Source organism: Phoenix dactylifera, chromosome 15, assembly GCF_051530095.1.
Source record: "Phoenix dactylifera cultivar Ajwa chromosome 15, Ajwa_hap1_PhDact_Kaust_v1.1, whole genome shotgun sequence".
NCBI classification, from domain to species: domain Eukaryota; kingdom Viridiplantae; phylum Streptophyta; class Magnoliopsida; order Arecales; family Arecaceae; genus Phoenix; species Phoenix dactylifera.
Genome location: NC_143204.1, coordinates 5,425,943 through 5,447,523, shown reverse-complemented (window position 1 = coordinate 5,447,523; position 21,581 = coordinate 5,425,943). Strand labels below are relative to the sequence as shown.

At 38.3% G+C, this 21,581-nt stretch overlaps 1 protein-coding gene across 27 annotated transcripts; it reads right to left on the bottom strand.

Moving 5' to 3' along the window:
• Nucleotides 1-1,495: 1,495 nt before the first annotated feature.
• LOC103711619 (uncharacterized) lies at nt 1,496-18,104 on the bottom strand. 27 transcript variants are annotated; one of them, XR_015973668.2, is made up of 10 exons: nt 17,624-18,054; nt 15,724-16,442; nt 15,479-15,615; nt 15,250-15,402; nt 14,772-15,165; nt 14,606-14,703; nt 14,447-14,536; nt 2,324-2,381; nt 2,145-2,230; nt 1,496-1,901 (listed from the first exon to the last, which is right to left on the bottom strand). XR_015973668.2 is itself a non-coding variant. In XM_088711766.2 (10 exons), the coding sequence occupies exons 3-5, from the start codon at nt 15,551-15,553 to the stop codon at nt 14,834-14,836; spliced, it is 555 nt and encodes a 184-aa protein (XP_088567892.1). In that variant the 5' UTR covers nt 15,554-15,615; nt 15,724-16,442; nt 17,624-18,054; the 3' UTR covers nt 1,496-1,901; nt 2,145-2,230; nt 2,324-2,390; nt 14,447-14,536; nt 14,606-14,703; nt 14,772-14,833. The 27 variants fall into 27 exon arrangements, 21 of the variants coding, with proteins under 21 accessions (XP_088567892.1, XP_088567894.1, XP_088567890.1 ...); XR_015973671.2 differs by having other exon boundaries at nt 14,772-15,143; nt 17,619-18,047; XR_015973672.2 differs by having other exon boundaries at nt 2,324-2,390; nt 14,772-15,143; nt 17,672-17,947.
• Between the last annotated feature and the right edge of the window lie 3,477 nt (nt 18,105-21,581).

Here is a 21,581-nt window from a genome sequence, read left to right as displayed (position 1 = left end):
ATTAATATGGCTATGTAGAACAGTATGCATTCCAACTACAAAATAAATATATATTAAAAATTAGAACTAATTAAAAATATTGAATGTATGAGCTTGAATTTTTACTAAATTTTGATGACTAATTCATGAACAACTTTGTTTCAGCTTGATTATAAAATAAACTGGGCTAGTGCTAGGTCTAGCTCAACTTGTGTTAGGCTTGTTGCCACCAATATTGTTTAATTAGAGATGGTCCTCTAACCAATACCACTATGGGCAAGGACACTGGCATAGAAAATGTCTACATCGGACCGCGACATTGGCAAAGTGATATGATCATGATTCTGCATGAACACCTTCTAACATGGTCAATAATATGTATTACATATTATTAGAGATAGAATGTTAGACTTGGCTATGCAAAAGTGATGTCTCTACTTAGATCTGGTTAAATTTAGATTGGAAGATGAGAGTCCCACACTAATGATCCAAGTTATTAGATGTGAACTGCTATCTTAAAATTATCCACATACCAAAAATCATGTGATTTGGAGACCTCTAGCATATGCATCAAGTAGTAAAAAAAATAGATAATCTAAATAATATGAATATATATATATATATATATATATATATATTTGATTACTTGAGGCATAAGTTAAGAATCTTCAAATTATATGATTTTTGATATATAAACAGTATAGAGGTACTAAATCATACTGAATGGCTCGAATCTTCGATGTGGAACATCTATTGTCTAATGTAGCCTGACCAGTTCTAGATAGAGATCTACTTGAATATAGCCAAGGATATATATATATATATATATATATATATATATATATGAAGAGAGATAAACTAGGCTCCACGATCAAATCTGGAACAAAATCTGATCGCCCCTAGGACCGTCCAATCATCATGAATTCCGGCATATCTACCTTCCACCAGAAATCCATCTAACCATTAACAGATGTCGTTTGGGGAAAGGAAAAAAAAAAGAAGCAACTATAACATGATTGGACCCCCAACCCTTGTTCATGGCATTAAGTTGTCCTTCATTCAAGTACCTATTAGCAACTATGAAATAAAAGTCATATAGATGTAGCCCAGAAGGAGAAGCATATCAAACATCAAAACAGTCATTACCTCGAGTATCTTGAAGTCATTCATGAAATTTGATCCAATAATTGATATCCAGTTTATCATGCGTTTTTGATGTTTGTTGATACGCTACCATCTAATGCAACTGTTATTTTTGTTTATTACATTCTTGCAGAGGTTTTCAATTTTCTTAACACAATCTAATTTATTATTGTAGAACTTGTCTTATATTTTTTTCTACTATTCTAATTAATAAAGATGCTGGAAGATTAAAAAGATTGGTTTCTACAAAAGACTTAATGTAATCATTATAATGCTTTGTTGTTTATGTACCTAATCATTCAAATTCATTCACTGATTTCAATACAGAATAATGATATTTGCTTATTACCAGCTATAAGTTTCCTCACAACAATTGAACTAATAAGTAGATTCACAATGCTCATTGAGCACTATATGATTTCTATCTTTAAGAAGCATACTCGGGCTACTCGATAAAAAAAAAAAGTTATAAAATGGATGACCTCTTACAACTAATACTGAGGTGTAATACAAATATGTTCCTAAAAAAACATACACATTGGGACTCTTCCAAAATACAACTTTGGAGTACAATATTGTAAGACAACAATCCATCAAAAACAAAAAAAATTGTAACACAATGGATAGGATACATATAATCATGCCCCTTCTAGACCCTTCATTATAATCTCGGTAGCATATTTAGCATGAAATCATGGAACATTAGCATCTGTAATGGTAATCTTTGTTCCACTCACTATGCACTTGTAAAATTTTTCACATCAATGACACAATCAAACCTAAAAACGAAAACACAATTGCACAGTCAATAAAATAGCACAATGGCATAGTCAATACAATGGCACGATAGCACAATCAATAAAATGACACGATGGCACAGTCAATATAATGACACAATGGCATAATAGCACAGCCGATACAATAGCATAATAGTATAGCCAACACAATGGCATAGTTAATAAAATAGCACCATTGTACAGTGATAAAAATGGAAGAATAGCATAGTGAGATAGATAACTCACCTTTCATTGTACCAAGGACAATCAAAAACTGAACCACCCATATCACCAATGTAGATTTCTCATGCCATCTTGCCAAACCTGTTAACCTACAACATAAAATTAGAAATCATTGATATGTAAGGAATACAAATGCATGATATTAGTCTTCCAAATCATTCATTTTCCAAATTGACGCTTACAAATTTGGGATCGACTCGTCCATACTTCCCTCTAGAAATGGAGCTGTAGTGCCTAAAACTGCTTTCACTAAGATCAACAGTTAATAAGTGCCAATAATGTTGCCCACGAGGGAGGGTGAATCGGGTTTGGATTAATTCTCGACCAATTAAAAACTATGATTAATAATTAACTAATTCTATTGCAAGCAAATTAGTTAAGTTACTAGATGAAGTGAATGAAGAGAGAGAGAGAGGTTAGCAGCCAATACAAACACAAACCAGTTTATAGTGGTTCGGAGCTAACCCTTGCTCCTACGTCCACTCCCCAAGCTTCACTTGGGAGTTCACTATAATCCCTTGGATTACAGCCGGTTGTTTTACAAGTTCACAATCCAACTTGTTGTTTTCGCGAGATCACAACGAACTCGGTCGGTTTTCACAGGCTCACTGACTAGAACCACCCGATTGTTTTTCCGGAATCACAATCGAACCCTTACACCATTGGTTTTAACTTCGGCTCACCAACAAACCTTACAACCCTTGATTCAATCTCCTGATTGAATCAAGTAAGAAAACAGTTTGGGAAAAGATACAAGGAAAGCTTCTTAACAAGCAGATGTGATAAACAATAAATGCAAAGTAAAGATTAGAATCCCTCAAACATATATTGGAATGGGAAGTTGGGACTTCTCGATTTCTGGGTCTCCTTTGGAAAGTACTGGAGATTTGAGGACAGTAGGAGAGCCTTGAAAGCAAAGGAAGTGTTTGTCGGATGGAGTTGAATGCACCTCTTCCTTCTTTTGCCTGTATTTACTCTTGAGAACTCTTGGTAGGTGGAAATGCCTTTTTACTTGAATGGAATAGCTCTCTTGATGTCTACTACTGTTCACTCTGGCTATTTAAATAGTCCCTTTTGAAAAATAGCCGTTAGACACTGATTTGTGGCCGTTCTGCACAGTCTGCATCTCCTGACAATGTATCCGTTGGGGTCGGAGTCGACTCGCTCGATCTGGAGTCGACTCGGCTGTTGCTGGAGTCGACTCATACTTTACTGGAGACGACTCGCCCACTGTTCAGGATTTGAATTAAAGTACTGTCCCGACCTGAAGTCGACTCGGGCCAACCCTGGAGTCGACTCGCCAAGATTTGGAGATGACTCGGCATTTTGGAGACGGCTCGTTCTTAGGATTCCAGAGATCTATTTTTCTGCATTTCTCTCTCGAGTCGAACTCGGATCATCTTGAAGTCGACTCGGCTCTCAGAGACCGAAAAACTGATCCTCTGTCTTTCGAGTTGAACTGCTTCGGAGTCGACTCGCACTTTGTTGGGGTCGACTCGGCTGACTTAGGGTCGACTCTCGTATTCTCGGAGTCGACTCGTTTACAGGGTCACTATGTTTGGTTTTCTGCCTTTCAGTCTGCTTTCCTCTGAGAGTCGACTCTGGCATGTTTAGGAGTCGACTCACCAAACGTTGGAGTCGACTCGCATCCTTCTAGAGTCGACTCGGTAACAGAGTCTAGAAAACACTTCTCTGTCTTTCTGTCTCTTACTCCTTGGAGTCGACTCGGAACGTTCGGGAGTCGACTCAGCAAGCATCGGAGTCGACTCGAAATCTTCGGAGTTGACTCGGTGACAGGGTCTGAAATTCATCTTTCTGTCCTTCTGTCTGTTCTCAGTCTGAGTCGCCTCGTAGTGTACCGGAGTCGACTCGAGTTTGTGCCAGAACCTCTGAAACACTTAGAGTCGACTCGCAATCTTCTGGAGTCGACTCGAGCTTCAGACTTTGGCTTAATTGAGTTAAATACTTAGCCAAAATTCTTTGAACCAAATCTCGATGCTTTTAAAGATAAATTCACATATATTTGCCTGAAACACTAGATTGAATTCATTAGTACAACATTAAATATACTCAAATGCTTTGAGCTCATCAAAATCAAATAGGGGTATAATCAATCACTCCACAATCTCCCCCTTTTTGATGATGACAAAACATTGAGTATTTGTAAAGTGAATTGCTCAACCAACAGGTGATTTATAGTAAAGTTTTGAAATGAATTTAAATGTCTAGTCATTTAATTTATCCAAAATTGAAAGGTATGAAACAGTAAATCCTTCAATTAAAGCTCCTCCTTTCATTTGGAATTATATAAGCCTTCAAATCATGCAACCAATTGTTTGGCTTATATGTGATTAATGAATTTGCTTTCTTAAGATTTCAGATTCTCCCCCTCAACATGTGCATTCAATTTTGTTTAAGTTTTCGAGACTATTGAGCTTAAATTCTTACTTTCAGAAAAAAAATCTGACAATTTGTTCTTGAGTATGATTCAACTAATCTCCGAATATCCCTTGAATAGATTCTGGAGATTACTCCTTGAGGAGCCCCAACAGAGAGATAATGAGCCTCGAGGTATTGAATCCACTAAGAACAAATTACTTTTTGCTTTAAGAATTTTCTTTTTAGTGATTTCCTTTACATTTAAAATCATCAATATTTTCTTTTTAGTGATTCCCTTTACATTTAAAATCATCAATATTTTCTCCCCCTTTTTGTCATCATAGCAAAAGGCACAAAACACAGAAAAATATAAGAACTCAAATTGCACAGTTTTGAAGGGAAATTTCTATTCATTGTATTAAAGTCAAATTGAGTACAAGTGTGAATACATAACAGAAAAAGTCCTCAAGGGACTGTACATCATAAAATAAAAAAAATACACTAGGATTTTTTAGTAGCGGAGGATCTGGCTCCCGTACTCAATCTAGTATGTCTCACGACCAAGCTTATCCCCTCAGATACGTTCCCTAGTTATTCGATGATCTCTGAGATGGCCCTGGATTGTATCGCAGTGAGTTGGGTCACACTTTCTTGAATAGTGTCAAGCTTGGATATTAAGGCATTTGCAAGCCTTTCCGCACATTGACTTTGGCTACCCAACTCTTCCCTGATGCTATTTCGCATCTTCCTCGTGTCATCCTTTATATCACTAAGGATCCAGTATTGACCTTGGACTAGACTCCTTATGTTGTACATTTCCTCCTTCAGGTCTGCTACCATCTTGGACACTGCTGCTAAGGAGGGAACAACGTCAGTGGAGGGAGCACTCAGTGGACCTCGGAGCTCTCTCAATAAATCATCTCTCAGCTCCCTCACAATCTCCTGTCTCATCTTCCGGAGCTGCTTAGTGCTGATCCGGACTTCTAAAGGTTGCTGAGATGGTGGAGCTGTAGATGGTCCAGCTGAAATAGATAGGAATGGACCAGAAGTGGAAGGAAAAATGGGAGGAGCTGTGTAGTGTTCCTGGTCATGGTCAGGACTAGGTGAGTGATGAGTGGTAGGGTCGGATGGTGTGGATGAAGATGTTTTCCTAACCCAAACATTCTCGACTTTATGGAACCCCATTCTATGGAGAGTCCCCTCACCCATGTGATCAGTGAACCTAAGGGAGCGTGTGGGTTCTTTTTCAGGGATAGGTACCTCTAACTCCCTAAAAATAAGTGTGAAGAGCATGCCATATGGGAGACTCAACCTAGGTTTATCTAGGGGTTCACAGATATATTTGTAGATGAGTTTGGGGAAGTTGATGGGAGTGTCTTGGAGAATGTGGAACATCAGTGCTAGGTCTCTCTCAGAGAAGAAGTCAAACCTACCAATTTTGGGGAAGAGAGTCCTAAAAATGATACTTAGGAGAAGCCGCATTTCAGCCGAAAGCTGATTTGCAAACACCTCTATAGGGGATTGAGGTGTACTCCCTAAGATGGCCGTAAGGGCCTCTGTCCTATCATGGGGATGAGTGGAAAAAATTCCCTCTTGGGAGAGATGGAGGATTCAAGCAATGAAGTCCTCCGAGATAAAAATAGGGACACCCGCTTTGGTTCCCTGGATACCACCGCTACCTCGTGCGACAGTCCCATAAAATTTTCTAACCCTGGGTAGGTAGGGAGGTCTAATGAACAGAAGAACTCTAAGCCCTGAGCCCTAAGGTGAACCCTTCCCGAGAGAGGAAGTCAAAGTTGACTTTCCTCCCGGTAGAGACTACCTTCCCGGCGCACGTACGCGAGGGAACCGGCCTAGGCGGGAAGGAACCGGAGGTGGTGGCCTCACGGGTTCGTTCCGTGCCTTGGACCGTCGCTCGGCGCCGCTCGCGGAGAGATGTCTCTTCCAGCTCGGGACAACGGCTTTCCTAGGCATTTTGACCTAAAAACCGAGGAATGGATAAGAAACATGGAAGAAAACTCGAGGGAAAGGACCTAAAATGGGTCGAAGACGGGGTCGGAGACGACTCTAGGGTTTTGGAACAGTGGCGGCCGAAAATAGAAGTGAAGAAAAAACGTTTCGATTAGGATTAAAAATCAGATTCCCGACCTCGAGTCGACTCTAGTAAGACGCGAGTCGACTCGACCGCGAGTCGACTCCTGAAATGCGCGAGTCGACTCGAACTCTGGCACATAACCAAAAAAACTTAGTTAATTCCGTGCCACTAGTGAGAGATAGGGAAATATTTAAGACTTAAGGACTGATTTGATGATCATAGATAAGAAATCCTATGTCCAACATAAGCTAATCATCAAAATCAATGAATTAGAGGGGAGTATCACAAGAATGGATCAATCACTCCTAACCCTCTTCTAAGAATACAAAATCGATCTTCACTTAAGGATTTTGTGAAGATATCATCAAGTTGATCATCAGTGCAAACAAATTCAAGCATTACATCACCATTTAACACATGATCTCTTATGAAGTGATGTCTTATCTCAATATGTTTAGTTCTTGAGTGTTGAATTGGATTTTTAGTTAGATTTATGGCACTTGTATTATCACAATTTATGGAAATCTTATTTTGTTTAATGTCATAATCTTCAAGTTGTTGCTTGATCCATAAAATTTGAGCACAACTCCCGGCAGCAACATATTCGGCTTCAGCCGTAGATAGTGTAACCGAGTTTTGTTTCTTGCTAAACCATGGAATTAGGTTTTCTCCTAAAAATTGACAAGACCCGCTGGTGCTTTTTCTATCAAGTTTACAACCAGCGAAGTCTGAATCAGTGTACCCTATTAAGTTTATGCTTGATTCTTTAGAGTACCATAGACCTATGTTTTTTGTTCCTATGAGATATTTAAAAATTCTCTTAACTGCAATTAGGTGTGATTCCTTAGGATTAGATTGATATCTAGCACACATGCATACACTAAACATGATATCAGATCTACTTGCTGTAAGATATAGTAAAGATCCTATCATACCTCTATACAGCTTTTGATCTACTGATTTACCTGATTCATCTTTGTCTAGTTTGCATGATGAGCTCATGGGAGTGCCAATTGACTTGTTTCCATCTATATCAAACTTCTTTAGCATTTTCTTGATGTATTTAGCTTGATTGATGAAAATACCTTCCTTGGATTATTTGATTTGAAGTTCGAAGAAGTAGTTCAATTCTCCCATCATGCTCATCTCAAATTCACTCTGCATTAATTCAGCAAACTCTTCGCAAAGGTGATTGTTAGTAGCACCGAAAATAATATCATCTACATAAATCTGCACAACTAACATATTTTTGTTTTTCTTTTTCAAAAATAGAGTTGTATCAACATTTCCTCTAGAAAATTCATGGTCTAATAGAGATTTGCTAAGTCTTTCATACCATGCTCTAGGAGCTTGTTTTAGGCCATAAAGTGCTTTATTTAGTTTATAAACATGATTGGGGTATTGATGATTCTCAAAACCAGAAAGTTGTTCTACATAAACCTCCTCATTAATATACCCATTCAAGAAGGCACTTTTTACATCCATTTGGAATAATTTGAAATCTTTATTACATGCAAATGCTAGTAACAATCTAATTGCCTCAAGTCCAGCTACAGGAGCAAAAGTCTCATCAAAATCTATACCTTCTTCTTGATTATAGCCCTTTGCTACTAGTCTAGCCTTGTTCCTAATCACAACTCCATTTTCATCAAGTTTATTTTTGTATATCCATTTAGTTCCTATTATTGAGTATTCAGTGGGTCTTTCAACTAAGTTCCATACTTTATTTCTTGTAAATTGGTTAAGTTCCTCTTGCATAGCATTTATCCAATTTACATCACTTTCAGCTTCTTCTATGTTTTTAGGTTCTAAATGTGAAACAAATACTAGATGATTATTTAAGTTCCTAAGAGAGGCTCTTGTTCTAACAGGTTGAGATGGATCATCTAAGATTAATTCTTTAGGATGACCGTGAGCATACCTCCAAGCCTTTGTAAGCCCATGTTCGGCAATTACATCTTGGCTTGTTGTAGTTTCTTCAACTTGCTTGGGTTCATCCTCTTGTAGAGTCATGTGATCCATCTTTTCTTCAATTATTCCTGCATCATCATCAAATACTACTCTCTTGTTGGAGGAAGCATCATTAGAATCATCAAAAACAATATGGATGGATTCTTCAATTACAAGGATCTTTTGTTGAAGACTCTATAAGCCTTACTTTATGTAGAATATCCCAAAAAGATACCTTCATCAGATTTGGAATTAAATTTACCTAAGTTATCTTTGCCATTATTATGAATGAAACACCTACATCCAAACACATGAAAGTAGTTTACTTTGGGCTTTCTATCTCTCCAAAGTTCGTAAGGTGTTTTCTTTATAATTGGTCTTAATAGAACTCTATTTAGTATATGACATGATGTGTTAATGACTTCTCCCCAAAAATACTTTGGGAGGTTACTTTCACACAACATGGTTCTAGCCATTTCCTCTAGGGTTCTATTCTTTCTTTCCACAACTCCATTTTGTTGTGGTGTCCTAGGTGCAGAGAAATTATGAGTTATTCCCTTTTTACTACAGAATTCATCAAATAGATGATTTTCAAATTTCGTTCCATGATCACTCCTAATAGCTATAATTGAAGCATTTCTTGAGTTAGTTACTTCCTTATGAAATTTCTTAAATATTGAAAATGCTTCATCTTTATGAGCTAAAAACATGACCCATGTGTATCTAGAAAAATCATCTACAATGACGAGGCCATACTTGTTTCCACCAAGGCTTGTGGTTCTAGTTGGTCCAAAAAGATCCATGTGAAGTAGTTCAAGGGGTCTAGTAGTAGAGACACAATTTATGGATTTAAAGGAACTTCTACATTGTTTGCCATATTGACATGCTTCACAAATTTTATTTTTCTCAAATTTTAGCTTTTGCAAACCAATCACAAAATCTCTTTTAACTAATTTTGATATTGTATCCATACTTGCATGATCTAATTTACGGTGCCATAACCAACTTGCATCATTGACTTTAGAATCACTAGCTACTAGGCAACGGCTATTATTGGCGAGATCTTCAAGATCTACTATATAAACATTGCCACGCCTTATTCCTTTGAATACTAAGCTATTGTCAATTGAGTTGGTTATGATGCATAGAGATGGCTTAAACAGAACATCAAAACCTCTATCACATAATTGACTAACGCTAAGTAAGTTATGCTTAAGACCATCTACAAACCGTACATTATCAATGAAAATTGAAGGAGTGATTTGTATTTTACCTATACCAATGATGTGACCTTGGTTGTTGTCTCCAAAAGTCACCGCACCTCCCTCTTTAGGCTCTAAGGTGAAGAATTGCTCCTTGTCACCCGTCATGTGTCTTGAGCAGCCACTATCCAAGTACCAACAGTGTTTGTTAACCTTGGCTGCAAGACACTCCTACACAAGAAAATCATAGAGTTTTAGGTACCCAAGTTTTCTTGGGTCCTTCAAGGTTAGTAATGTTGGTTCCTTTTGGAACCCAAATCTTTTTAACCATTCTTTTAACTTCATTTTTTTTGTGGTTACATACATTTGCTATATGTCCTACTTTACCACAACAAAAACAAGTTACATTTTTGGTTTTACTTTCCCCGGCCTTTACAAAAAAGTTTTTAAAAAATTTTTGTTTGTTGTTAGGCTTATACCCTAAACCGACTTTATTAAATACAGCTCTTTAACTATTAAAAATCATTTCTAGTTTTTCATAACTAAAGGTAAACTTTTCAACTATAGGTCTATATTTCTCAAGTTCTTTTGTTAAGTTCAGTTTTTCTGTTTTTAGTAAATTTAGATCTTTTGTAAAGTTATCTTTTAGAGTTTGGTTACTGTTTTTAAGTTTTGAAACTTCCTTAGTTAGTCTTTCGTTATCTTTAATTAAAGTATTAGTTTTTTGAGTTAGCAATTGGTTGCTTGTTTTAAGTTCTACGTTTTCTTTGATGATAGAGTCCTTGTCCTTAATTAATTTATCATACTTATGAGTGTAAGATTGATTAGTTAGTTTCAATTCTTTATTTTTTAGGTTTATTCTCTTATATTCATCCATTAGTTCATTAAAAGCATCATACAATTCATCAAAGGTAAAATCTAAATGTGTTTCAGATATTACCTCATTTTCGTTTGCCATAAAACAAAAATTTGCTTTTTCCTCTTGTTCCTCATCCGATGATGATGATGATTGATCGGAGTCTGTCAAAGTGGAGACAAGAGCTTTCTTCTTCTTGTATTTGCTGCCCTTTTTCAGCAAGGGACAGTCGATTCTGAAATGTCCCGGCTTCTTGCATTCATAGCAACCGATTCCCTTACTTTCCCTTTCCTTACATTTGTCCTTGTTGTAGGAACTTGAGGAACCTCTCTTCTGATGAAAGGACTTTTTTCGGTTGATGATTCTTCTGAACTTTCGCACGAGAAGAGCCTCATCTTCATCTCCCTCATTGTCTTCTTCTTCACTGCTGCTACTGCAAGAGGGATCCTTGTTAGAAGAAGTAGACTTAAGGGCAATTACCTTTTTCTTGTGGGAGGACTCTTCTTCACTGTGTTGCTTCATCGTGAGCTCATGTGTCATCAAAGATCCAAGGAGCTCCTCGAGTGGCAGCTTGTTCAAGTCTTTAGCTTCTTAGATCGCCGTTACCTTGGCTTCCCATGACCTTGGTAAAGATCAAAGAATTTTTTTGACAAGGTCACTGTTAGTATAACTTTTGCCAAGACTTTTTAAGCCGTTGACAATATCAGTAAATTTAGTAAACATGCAAGTGATGGTTTCATTAGATTCCATTTTAAACAGTTCATACTTATGAACTAGAATGTTTATTTTAGATTCCTTGACTTGATTCGTGCCCTCGTAGGTCACTTCAAGTCTAACCCATATCTCTTTTGCAGAATTGCAAGTAGAGATTCTATTGAATTCATTATGGTCTAAGGCACAAAATAGTACATTCATTGCTTTGGCATTTAGTTGTGCATTCCTTCAATCACTATCATCCCAATCTTTTTCAAGCTTGGGTATAGTAATGTTATCTACATAGATAGAAGGAATATATGGTCCATTAACTATGATGCTCCAAACATCATAGTCTTGAGCTTGGATAAATATCCTCATCCTAGCCTTCCAATAGGTGTAGTTGGTTCCATTGAAGAATGGAGGCCTATTGGTGGATTGCCCCTCACTAAAAGAAGATCCAAAAGGGATTGTCATTTTGATCTTTTACTCTTTTAATATAAGAGCTCCGGCTCTGATACCACTTGTTGCCCAAGAAGACAACCCAAGAGGGGGGGTGAATTGGGTTTGGATTAATTCTCGACCAATTAAAAACTATGATTAGTAATTAACTAATTCTATTGCAAGCAAATTAGTTAAGTTACTAGATGAAGTGAATGAAGAGAGAGAGAGAGGTCAGCAACCAATACAAACACAAACCAGTTTATAGTAGTTCGGAGCTAACCCTTGCTCCTACGTCCACTCCCCAAGCTTCACTTGGGAGTTCACTATAATCCCTTGTATTACAGCCGGTTGTTTTACAAGTTCACAACCCAACTTGTTGTTTTCGCGAGATCACAACGAACTCGGTCGGTTTTCACAGGCTCACCGACTAGAACCACCCGATTGTTTTTCCGAGATCACAATCGAACCCTTACACCGTTGGTTTTAACTTCGGCTGAATGAAGAGAGAGAGAGAGGTCAGCAACCAATACAAACACAAACCAGTTTATAGTAGTTCGGAGCTAACCCTTGCTCCTACGTCCACTCCCCAAGCTTCACTTGGGAGTTCACTATAATCCCTTGTATTACAGCCGGTTGTTTTACAAGTTCACAACCCAACTTGTTGTTTTCGCGAGATCACAACGAACTCGGTCGGTTTTCACAGGCTCACCGACTAGAACCACCCGATTATTTTTCCGAGATCACAATCGAACCCTTACACCGTTGGTTTTAACTTCGGCTCACCAACAAACCTTACAACCCTTGATTCAATCCCCTGATTGAATCAAGTAACAAAACAGTTTGGGAAAAGATACAAGGAAAGCTTTTTAACAAGCAGATGTGATAAACAATAAATGCAAAGTAAAGGTTAGAATCCCTCAAACATATATTGGAATGGGAATTTGGGACTTCTCGATTTCTGGGTCTCCTCTGGAAAGTACTGGAGATTTGAGGACAGTAGAAGAGCCTTGAAAGCAAAGGAAGTGTTTATCGGATGGAGTTGAATGCACCTCTTCCTTCTTTTGCTTGTATTTACTCTTGAGAACTCTTGGTAGGTGGAAATGCCTTTTTACTTAAATGGAATAGCTCTCTTGATGTCTACTACTGTTCACGCTGGCTATTTAAACAGTCCCTTTTGAAAAATAGCCGTTAGACACTGATTTATGGCCGTTCTGCACAGTCTGCATCTCCTGACAATGTATCCGTTGGGGTCGGAGTCGACTCGCTCGATCTGGAGTCGACTCGGCTGTTGCTGGAGTCGACTCATGCTTTACTGGAGACGACTCGCCCACTGTTCAGGATTTGAATTAAAGTGCTGTTCCGATCTGGAGTCGACTCGGGCCAACCCTGGAGTCGACTCGCCAAGATCTGGAGATGACTCGGCATTTTGGAGACGGCTCATTCTTAGAATTTCAGAGATCTATTTTTCTGCATTTCTCTCTCGAGTCGACTCGGATCATCTTGGAGTCGACTCGGTTCTCAGAAACCGAAAAACTGATCCTCTGTCTTTCGAGTTGAACTGCCTCGGAGTCGACTCGCCTTTGTTGGGGTCGACTCGGCTGACTTGGGGTCGACTCTTGTATTCTCGGAGTCGACTCGTTCACAGAGTCACTATATTTGGTTTTCTGCCTTTCAGTCTGCTTTCCTCTGAGAGTCGACTCTGGCATGTTTAGGAGTCGACTCACCAAACGTTGGAGTCGACTCGCATCCTTCTAGAGTCGACTCGGTAACGGGGTCTAGAAAATACTTTTCTGTCTTTCTGTCTGTTACTCCTTGGAGTCGACTCGGAACCTTCGGGAGTCGACTCAGCAAGCATTGGAGTCGACTCGAAATCTTCGGAGTTGACTCGGTGACAGGGTCTGAAATTCATCTTTCTGTCCTTCTGTCTGTTCTCAGTCTGAGTCAACTCGTAGTGTACCGGAGTCGACTCGAGTTTGTGCCAGAACCTCTGAAACACTTAGAGTCGACTCGCAATCTTCTGGAGTCGACTCGAGCTTCAGACTTTGGCTTAATTAAGTTTAAGACTTAGCCAAAATTCTTTGAACCAAAGCTCGATGCTTTTAAAGATAAATTCACATATATTTGCCTGAAACACTAGATTGAATTCATTAGTACAATATTATATATACTCAAATGCTTTGAGCTCATCAAAATCAAATAGGGGTATAATCAATCACTCCACAAATAAGTGCCAATATACCGTCGTGCATAAGGGCACTAACATCAACTTGAAATCCAACAAGTAACATGGCATAAAATTTTTGATATCCTTCTCAGTAGCCTTCCACTTACTCGTCCGCAAATTTTTAAATAAAAATAAATTTGAGCTATATGTTGTCAGATAATCAAGTACACTGAAGCATAATAATGCAAGTACTAGATAAAACAATTACCATGAAGAAAGATCTCAAAAAGTAGAATGATTACAAAGGCATAAATGGATCGGCCAAAGTGCATTGCTACAGCAGGGACCAAAACACATCTGTGACCTATGCATACATGTATGTTTATGAGGGCACCTATCAAGCATACATTTGTTAATGACTTGAAGAATGGCATCACTTCCCAATTGACAAGTTCATGTATTTACTAATGACTTCAATGAAAGAGAGGTTGATTTGATTTTCAAAGATATAAACAAACTTACATCATCATTGATCATGTTACCCGCCAAGATGTCATGCACCTATGGCCTATTGATGATGCTGATGCCATCCCTTCAAACCAATGACCTAAGCTGAAATTTTAAATAAAAAATTATAGTAAATTAGCAAATAATTAAAAATTTAATAGTTTTTGTACATACCAATCCATTTTTTGCCCTAGAAAGTCAATGATATATTGTTGTTCCCCATCCTCTACAAGTTCCATGTTGGGAAAGTCACGTCTGCTTTCAACAAACTCCTGCAAAATATATAAGTATGTTAGATCAGAATGAAAATGCATATTGAATTAAATTGCAAGTCCATTACCTCCCTGTCATTCCTTTTATAGGTTTTCCTTTTTCTATGCCTCATTCAGGAGCAGGAGGACTTCATGGTAGTGGGATGAAAGGACTTTGTAAGACTAAGGAGACCTTAAGTACCCTCTCTGTCACCCGCCTCTTAGAAGGCTGAATTTCTGCTTGCTCATCAGCTACTCTCGGGCTACCACCACTCTCAAACTCATACAGAGGCATATCAACCTCCGTCTTAAAACTCAATTTCTCAGCAGCCTTCTCCCCCTTCAACACCTTGATCAGCTCAGTAATTAATTTCTGCTGTTCAGTGACAATCTTCCATAGCTCCATAATCTCAGCATTCTCCTCCATAGCCCTCCTCCAGGTAGCCTCCATAGCCACATGCCTATATGCATGGAGGAACTTCACTTGAGCACAAACAAACAACAAATAAAAGCAAGGAGTCAGAGAAGTGAAACATAAAAAAATTAAATAAAGTAACATGCCGATACCATGGTACTACTGCGTGCCATCTCAGCCATGCTTATTTTCCTTGCTGTCCTACTCCTCTTGCTAGTACCTTCGTCCTTCTTGGTAGGATAGCTTGAAAGTCCCACTTTGAAAAGCAACTCCTCATCCTCTGTTGCTCGTGGTGGTTTGATAATCTGAAAGAAATAATAAAAACATTAGTCCTCTAATTAGAAAACAAACATTCAATGACAAAGGCACAACTTATCATACATCTCCCTCCTTAAAGCCCTTCATCAACTGTCCAACATGGGCCCTTTTCATGAGCTGTGGTCTATCCCAGTTCATAATTCTTGGGAGCAATCCATAATTTCTTGGTTTGACTATGCCTGTCCACTCAAGAAGCGAAACTAGAAAATAAAAAGTGAACAATAAGAAAAGTAAGCAAAATGAGTTATCAAATTCATTCATGACTAATCAAATTCATCCATGAAGTAATAATAAAATATAGTGCTTACCATCAGGACAGTAACGTAGCTATTTAGATATCCAGTGCTCTCCTTGGCACCTCTAACCTTCCTTTTAACTTTTTCAGCAGCCCTAGGGATAAATTCTATTAAGCGCTCATAGACTGCTCTCGCCCAAGTAAAACAACCAATCTTACCTACGGAGTCAATGTAGGAGTAGATCCATGGTGCAACGCTAGGACTGGAGGAAGGAGAGAAAACTGTACCTAAAAGTACATGACAAGCAACTATACCATAGTCGGAAGAATTATCATCTAACAATACTTTTATTCTATATTCTAATGCATCCCTCCTGACTATTGGCTCCTTGAAGTATGTTGTCCTCAACACATTGGATAAGCGTTCTTGAAATTTATGGCTATCCCATTAAGGGGTAGCCTAAGAATGATGGTGATGTCATCTGGGAAGAAGACCAAAGTTTAGCCTCCCAATCTAAAACCTCTCCTACTTTCTTCCCAACAATGAAGAAGATGGTCTATCACCGCCCTCTCCTATGTTATGAGCATGTAATGGAAGGATGTTTGCCTTATCATCGCCTTATGGGCATCCGTCAATCTTTCATAGATACCCTTTATAAACTCTCTGTATCTCTGAAGGTAGCACCAATAATTTATTAGTCAATGGAGAGTTGTATTCTGCCTCTTTTGCTCCTTGGAAGTTCGGGAGCTCTCGACTTGATGGGCTTTCTTACCAGACCTCACATGAGCCATCTGCATGTAAGAATGGAAATTGATTAGCTTGTTGCATGAGATGCTAATAAATGTAAAGAAATATGCTCTACTAGAATAAATAGATAATTTCATTCCGATCAAATGATACGCAGCAGCCAATACATCTCGTGGTAAGCATCTCTAATTCGTGAATTTCTAATGATCGCCGTGTCCTGCATGCTGGATCCTCTACTATTTATGTAAGTCTTAGGTGTCATTATAGAAGATCATGCTAGAGAGTTCACATGGCGTGCCACGTTGATCATGCAAAAATAGAAGCTAATCTATACCTAAATCAATCCTCTTGTTCATTCATATCTATGCATGTGTAAGATAAAAGGTTTGTCTCTTATGTCAATATACAACAGATGCATCATTAAACCATAGGTCTAGCTTGAAAGATTACCGAGCCTAATAAACAAACAGATGAATCATTAAACTTGCAACTAATGCTGGGCACAAACAGATGAAGTAGCATAGCACAGGTTCCAAAATGCATGTTTCCATGTAGAATCACAGCAATAGTTTTGACTGGCACCTGGGTTGATCAAGTGTCTATGAAGGACTCCTAATCCTCATATGCTACCAAGCAAAGTTCTTCAACTAAAATATTATTTTAAAAGATATCTTACTAAACTTATCACCAATATGAGAACCTAAAAATAAAATACAAATGTCATCAAAACTTTGAGAAGCATGTTGACGAACAGAAAATGTAACTAATATGAACCTAAGCATACTGACAAGCTTATTATCCAATATCATCAAATCTAAAACAACCTATTATGTCCACTGTAACTCCAGGGTTATGCTCATTTTTAATATTGGAAATCAACTTTTAACGTAAGAACTTACACAAAGATGAACATATATGAAGATGCTCATACATAGACAAACATATCTTTCAGAGTTTCAAATCAAAAAAATTAATTAGAGAATATATTCCACATTCAGTCTTTGGATCAGTAGCAAGTGAAAATGCATAATTCTTAAAACATATAACAAACCTCTTGTATATAGATAAACATGTCACTCACACTATGAACAAGTTTTCATAAACAAGTTTATGGTTTTTATCACAGTAAATAAATAATTTATTGCCAATCAAACATGCCCATTTAAAATAAATAATTAATAAAAAGAAATAATTACTAAAAAAAATTATCTTTGAGCTACCAAACCACAGCAAATTGAGAAGGGAAGATGGGTGTCTTCTAGTAAGGACGAACAAGGCTGCTCCAAGTGATGACGGAGAGGTTCAGCTCCCAGCAACGGTTGACAGGTACAACTTCCAGCGATGGCTAAGAGGGATGGCTTCCGACGACGGCGGAGAGGGAAGGCTTCCAATGATAACAAAGAGGAAGGTTTTGGGGGTTTCCTTTAGATGAGAAAGAGAGAGAGAGAATGAGTGATGGCCGGCAGTGAGGGGTGGAGAAGGAGGGTTTGTGGGTTTCCTTTAGACGAGAGAGAGAGAGAGAGAGAGAAAGTGAGGGATGGCCTGTGGTAAGAGGCGGAGAGGGAGGGTTTGGGGTTCTAATTGGGCAAGGGAGAGAACGAGGGATGGACTGCAGCAAGGGAAACAGAGAGAATGACCCAAAATGCAACAGGCGCCGCGCAAACTGTATAGGCATACAAAAACATAGATCGGATCAGAATAGTGACGAATCTTTAAAATTTATTTAATTATTAATTTATTCAATAATTCTCGTGATAATTTTAAAATAACATTTAATCAAATAATCTAACTAATTTAACTAAAATATTAATAATTGAAAAAAAATCAGGAATTCTAATCCACTCTCTAGTCTCATACGATCATACTTCTAAATCTGAAAAATAGAAAAAATATATTAGTAAGCTACCCTAGTCCACTAAACAACATTATCCCAGATTGGGGTCAAAGTATGCCAGCTATTTAATTAAAACATAAAATAATAACCCAAAAATAAATCACCAATAGACATTTTTTAAAAATTTATTATTATCAGATTTTAATAAAAAAATTTGATACTAGAATTCCTACATCAATAGGCTATGGCCACATAATCTAATGGCATGGGTCATACAAAGTGCCAAAAACCATTATTATTAACCATCTATAGCAACGGTGTCCAAACATCACTATTCTAATCATCGATGGTGTGGTGTCGAAACTATTTCCTCACCGATTATAAGTCGATAGAGCCAACGAATAAGATCCTATATGGGCGAGCTGTTGGCAGTAGAGCTTTTGAAAGTAGAATTGTTGGAAGTAGAGCTTTTATAAAAAGTTGTTTATTATTTAGTAACTATATTTCTAAAGTGTTGTGCCACTTTAACATGTATTGATAAATAAATTGAGGAAGTACTTTTGGTATAATAAAATGACCATAAAGGACATTGCATAGTATTATATAATAGAGCATAAAAAAATATAATATGTATTAATACATAAATATATGATATAGTATAATATTATTGCAATGTAATATAATATTATTATAATATAGTAATATAATATTATATACTATAGCATAATAATTTAATATAATATTAAATTATTTAATATAGCATATCAATGTATTATGATATAATGTAATATAATATTATATTTATAGTATAATACAATAATAAATATATAAATATTATAATTATTAGTGTAAATTAATTTTTCATCCTTCTGATGATCATTTATCTTTCTAACAAATTTGCTAGCTAGGTGATAAAATTAGTTAAATAATTACTAAATTTTATATTTATTTATTTATTTTCTTTTGTCTTTTTCTTTTTTTTATTTTTTTATTTTTCTTTTCTTTTCTTTTTCTTTTCCTTCTCTTCTTTCTTCATCTTTCTTTCCGAAGCTTCTCCTCTCTTTACCTCTTTCTTTCTTCACTTCCACTCTCCCTTCTTCCTCCCTTGCCCCACTTCTCCCACGCGGTCATGGAAAGGGCGATTAAGCTTCGGGGAGGGCCGACTGAGGCCAGCGGCGTGACGATGGGTGATGAGAGCACAAAAGTGCGATCTACACATCACTTAATTTAGTATTATTGCTAATAAATAATGATAAAGTGCTGCATTAATATTATATTTTTTTGGGATGTAGGTGATCGTAAATCAAAGTTAAAATATGTATGGGGTCCAAAAAGATGCATTACCGCAGGTGACTAGCCAACCTCCTGGGTCAACCCCAGTTGCACACTAGAAGAATGTCAAGTTCAGCCGTCCAGTTCACGACAACCAATTCCCAGCCGCCCGTGCATCCATTTGAAGGAACCCGCGTGCAGCCCATCCTCCCGCGAGTGATTCACAGCGTCCACGAGCCAGCTCCATCTCCTCCTTTCGTTCGCAAGCATCTCCACATCCATCCGCTTCTTCTGCGAGCCCGAGCGTACAAGCCCCAATCCGCGTCCGCGTCCTAGAGCTTCCCAACTGTCCACGTTCCAGCTATCACGCATTGAATCTTCCGTATCCCTGAAGGGTTTTAGCATGTTATAATGGGCAGCGGAAGCTAGGAATTTTAAAAAATTTCTTAATAAAGTCCCCTAACATTAAATCCTTATAAGCCTAGATCACCTTAATAGAAGCAATCAAATAATATAATATAAATGCAGAAATAGAAGAATACCTCTAACGCTAATCCAATGTGCAGAATTTTCACTGGGTGCCCAAATGTTCACCCTCCAACGTTGATCCACACAAAAACTTAATTCAAGTCTTAAGCTCCAAAGACTTTGATCCTTAATGCAGAATTCTTCTAAAGAACTCTAATGGCTTGCTTTCCTTCCTTTCTATTTTTCTTTAACCTCCTAAAATCACTTCTAATTCTTTTGTCCTAAAGAAGACCACCTTGTGTGGAGTGATTGATTAAAACCCTATTTGATTTTGATGAGCTCAAAGCATTTGAGTATATTTCTTGTTTACTAATGAATTCAATTAAGTGTTTCAGTGAAAATCTTGTCTAAGTGTCTCAAGACTTGGTTCATAATTTTTGGATAAGTTAAGAAGTCAGCTTGAACCAAAGTCTGAGACTCGAGTCGACTCCAGAGTATCACGAGTCGACTCCAAGCGTATCAAGTTCACTGGCACGAGCTCGAGTCGACTCCGGATCAGTACGAGTCGACTCCGACTGAGAACAGACAGACGAATAGAAAGCTTCAACTCAGAACCTGTCAACGAGTCGACTCCCGAAGTGTGCGAGTCGACTCCGATGTTCACCGAGTCGACTCCAGGGTAGTAAGAGTCGACTCCAAGAGGAATTCAAAGAAAAAGTCAGAGAGCAGTTTTCGGGTCTGAGATTCGAGTCGACTCCAGTGGAACGCGAGTCGACTCTGATGGTTGGCAGGTCGACTCCAAAGACAACAAGAGTCGACTCTCAGCAGTACACAAAGAAAAAGTCAGAGGGGAAGATTCTGGACTCTGAGATTCAAGTCGACTCCCGCATTACGCGAGTCGACTCCGAGACTCCGCGACCATCAAAAAGACAGAAGACCAATTTACTGTCTCTGAGATTCGAGTCGACTCCCAGACAGCTAGAGTCGACTCCAAGGCAGCTTCACATCAAAAGGGCAGAAGACCAACTTTCGGAAACTGAGAGCCGAGTCGACTCCGAGGAAGCTCGAGTCGACTCCAAGACTGGACGAGCCAAAAGACAGAAGATAGGGAGTTCGGGCTCTGAGTGCCGAGTCGACTCCCAGGACAGTCGAGTCGACTCGAGTGGACCAAATTCAAAAATACGTCCACGGACTTCATGGGATGAGCCGACTCCGAGAAAGCCAAGTCAGCTCCAGAAGTTGGCGAGTCGACTCTGGGTCAAGACGAGTCGACTCCCAGTCGCGAAGGCAACTTTAATTCAAATCTGGAACAGTTGCAGAGTCGACTCCGGAAAAGTATGAGTCGACTCCCGCTACAGCCGAGTCGACTCCTGATCGCGCGAGTCGACTCCAACCCACCAACGGACACATTGTCAGGCTGTGCATAGTGTGCAGAACGGGCAGAAAAAGGTCTCTAACGGCTAGTTTCCGTGGGGGTTGGTTTAAATAGCCACAGAAGGCTGTAGCAAGGCAGAGAACAACCATTCCACTCCAAATATTCAAGCATTCAACTCTGCAACTTGTTCTTCAACGAGAAAAAGGGAAGATCTGCATTTACTGCATCCACCTA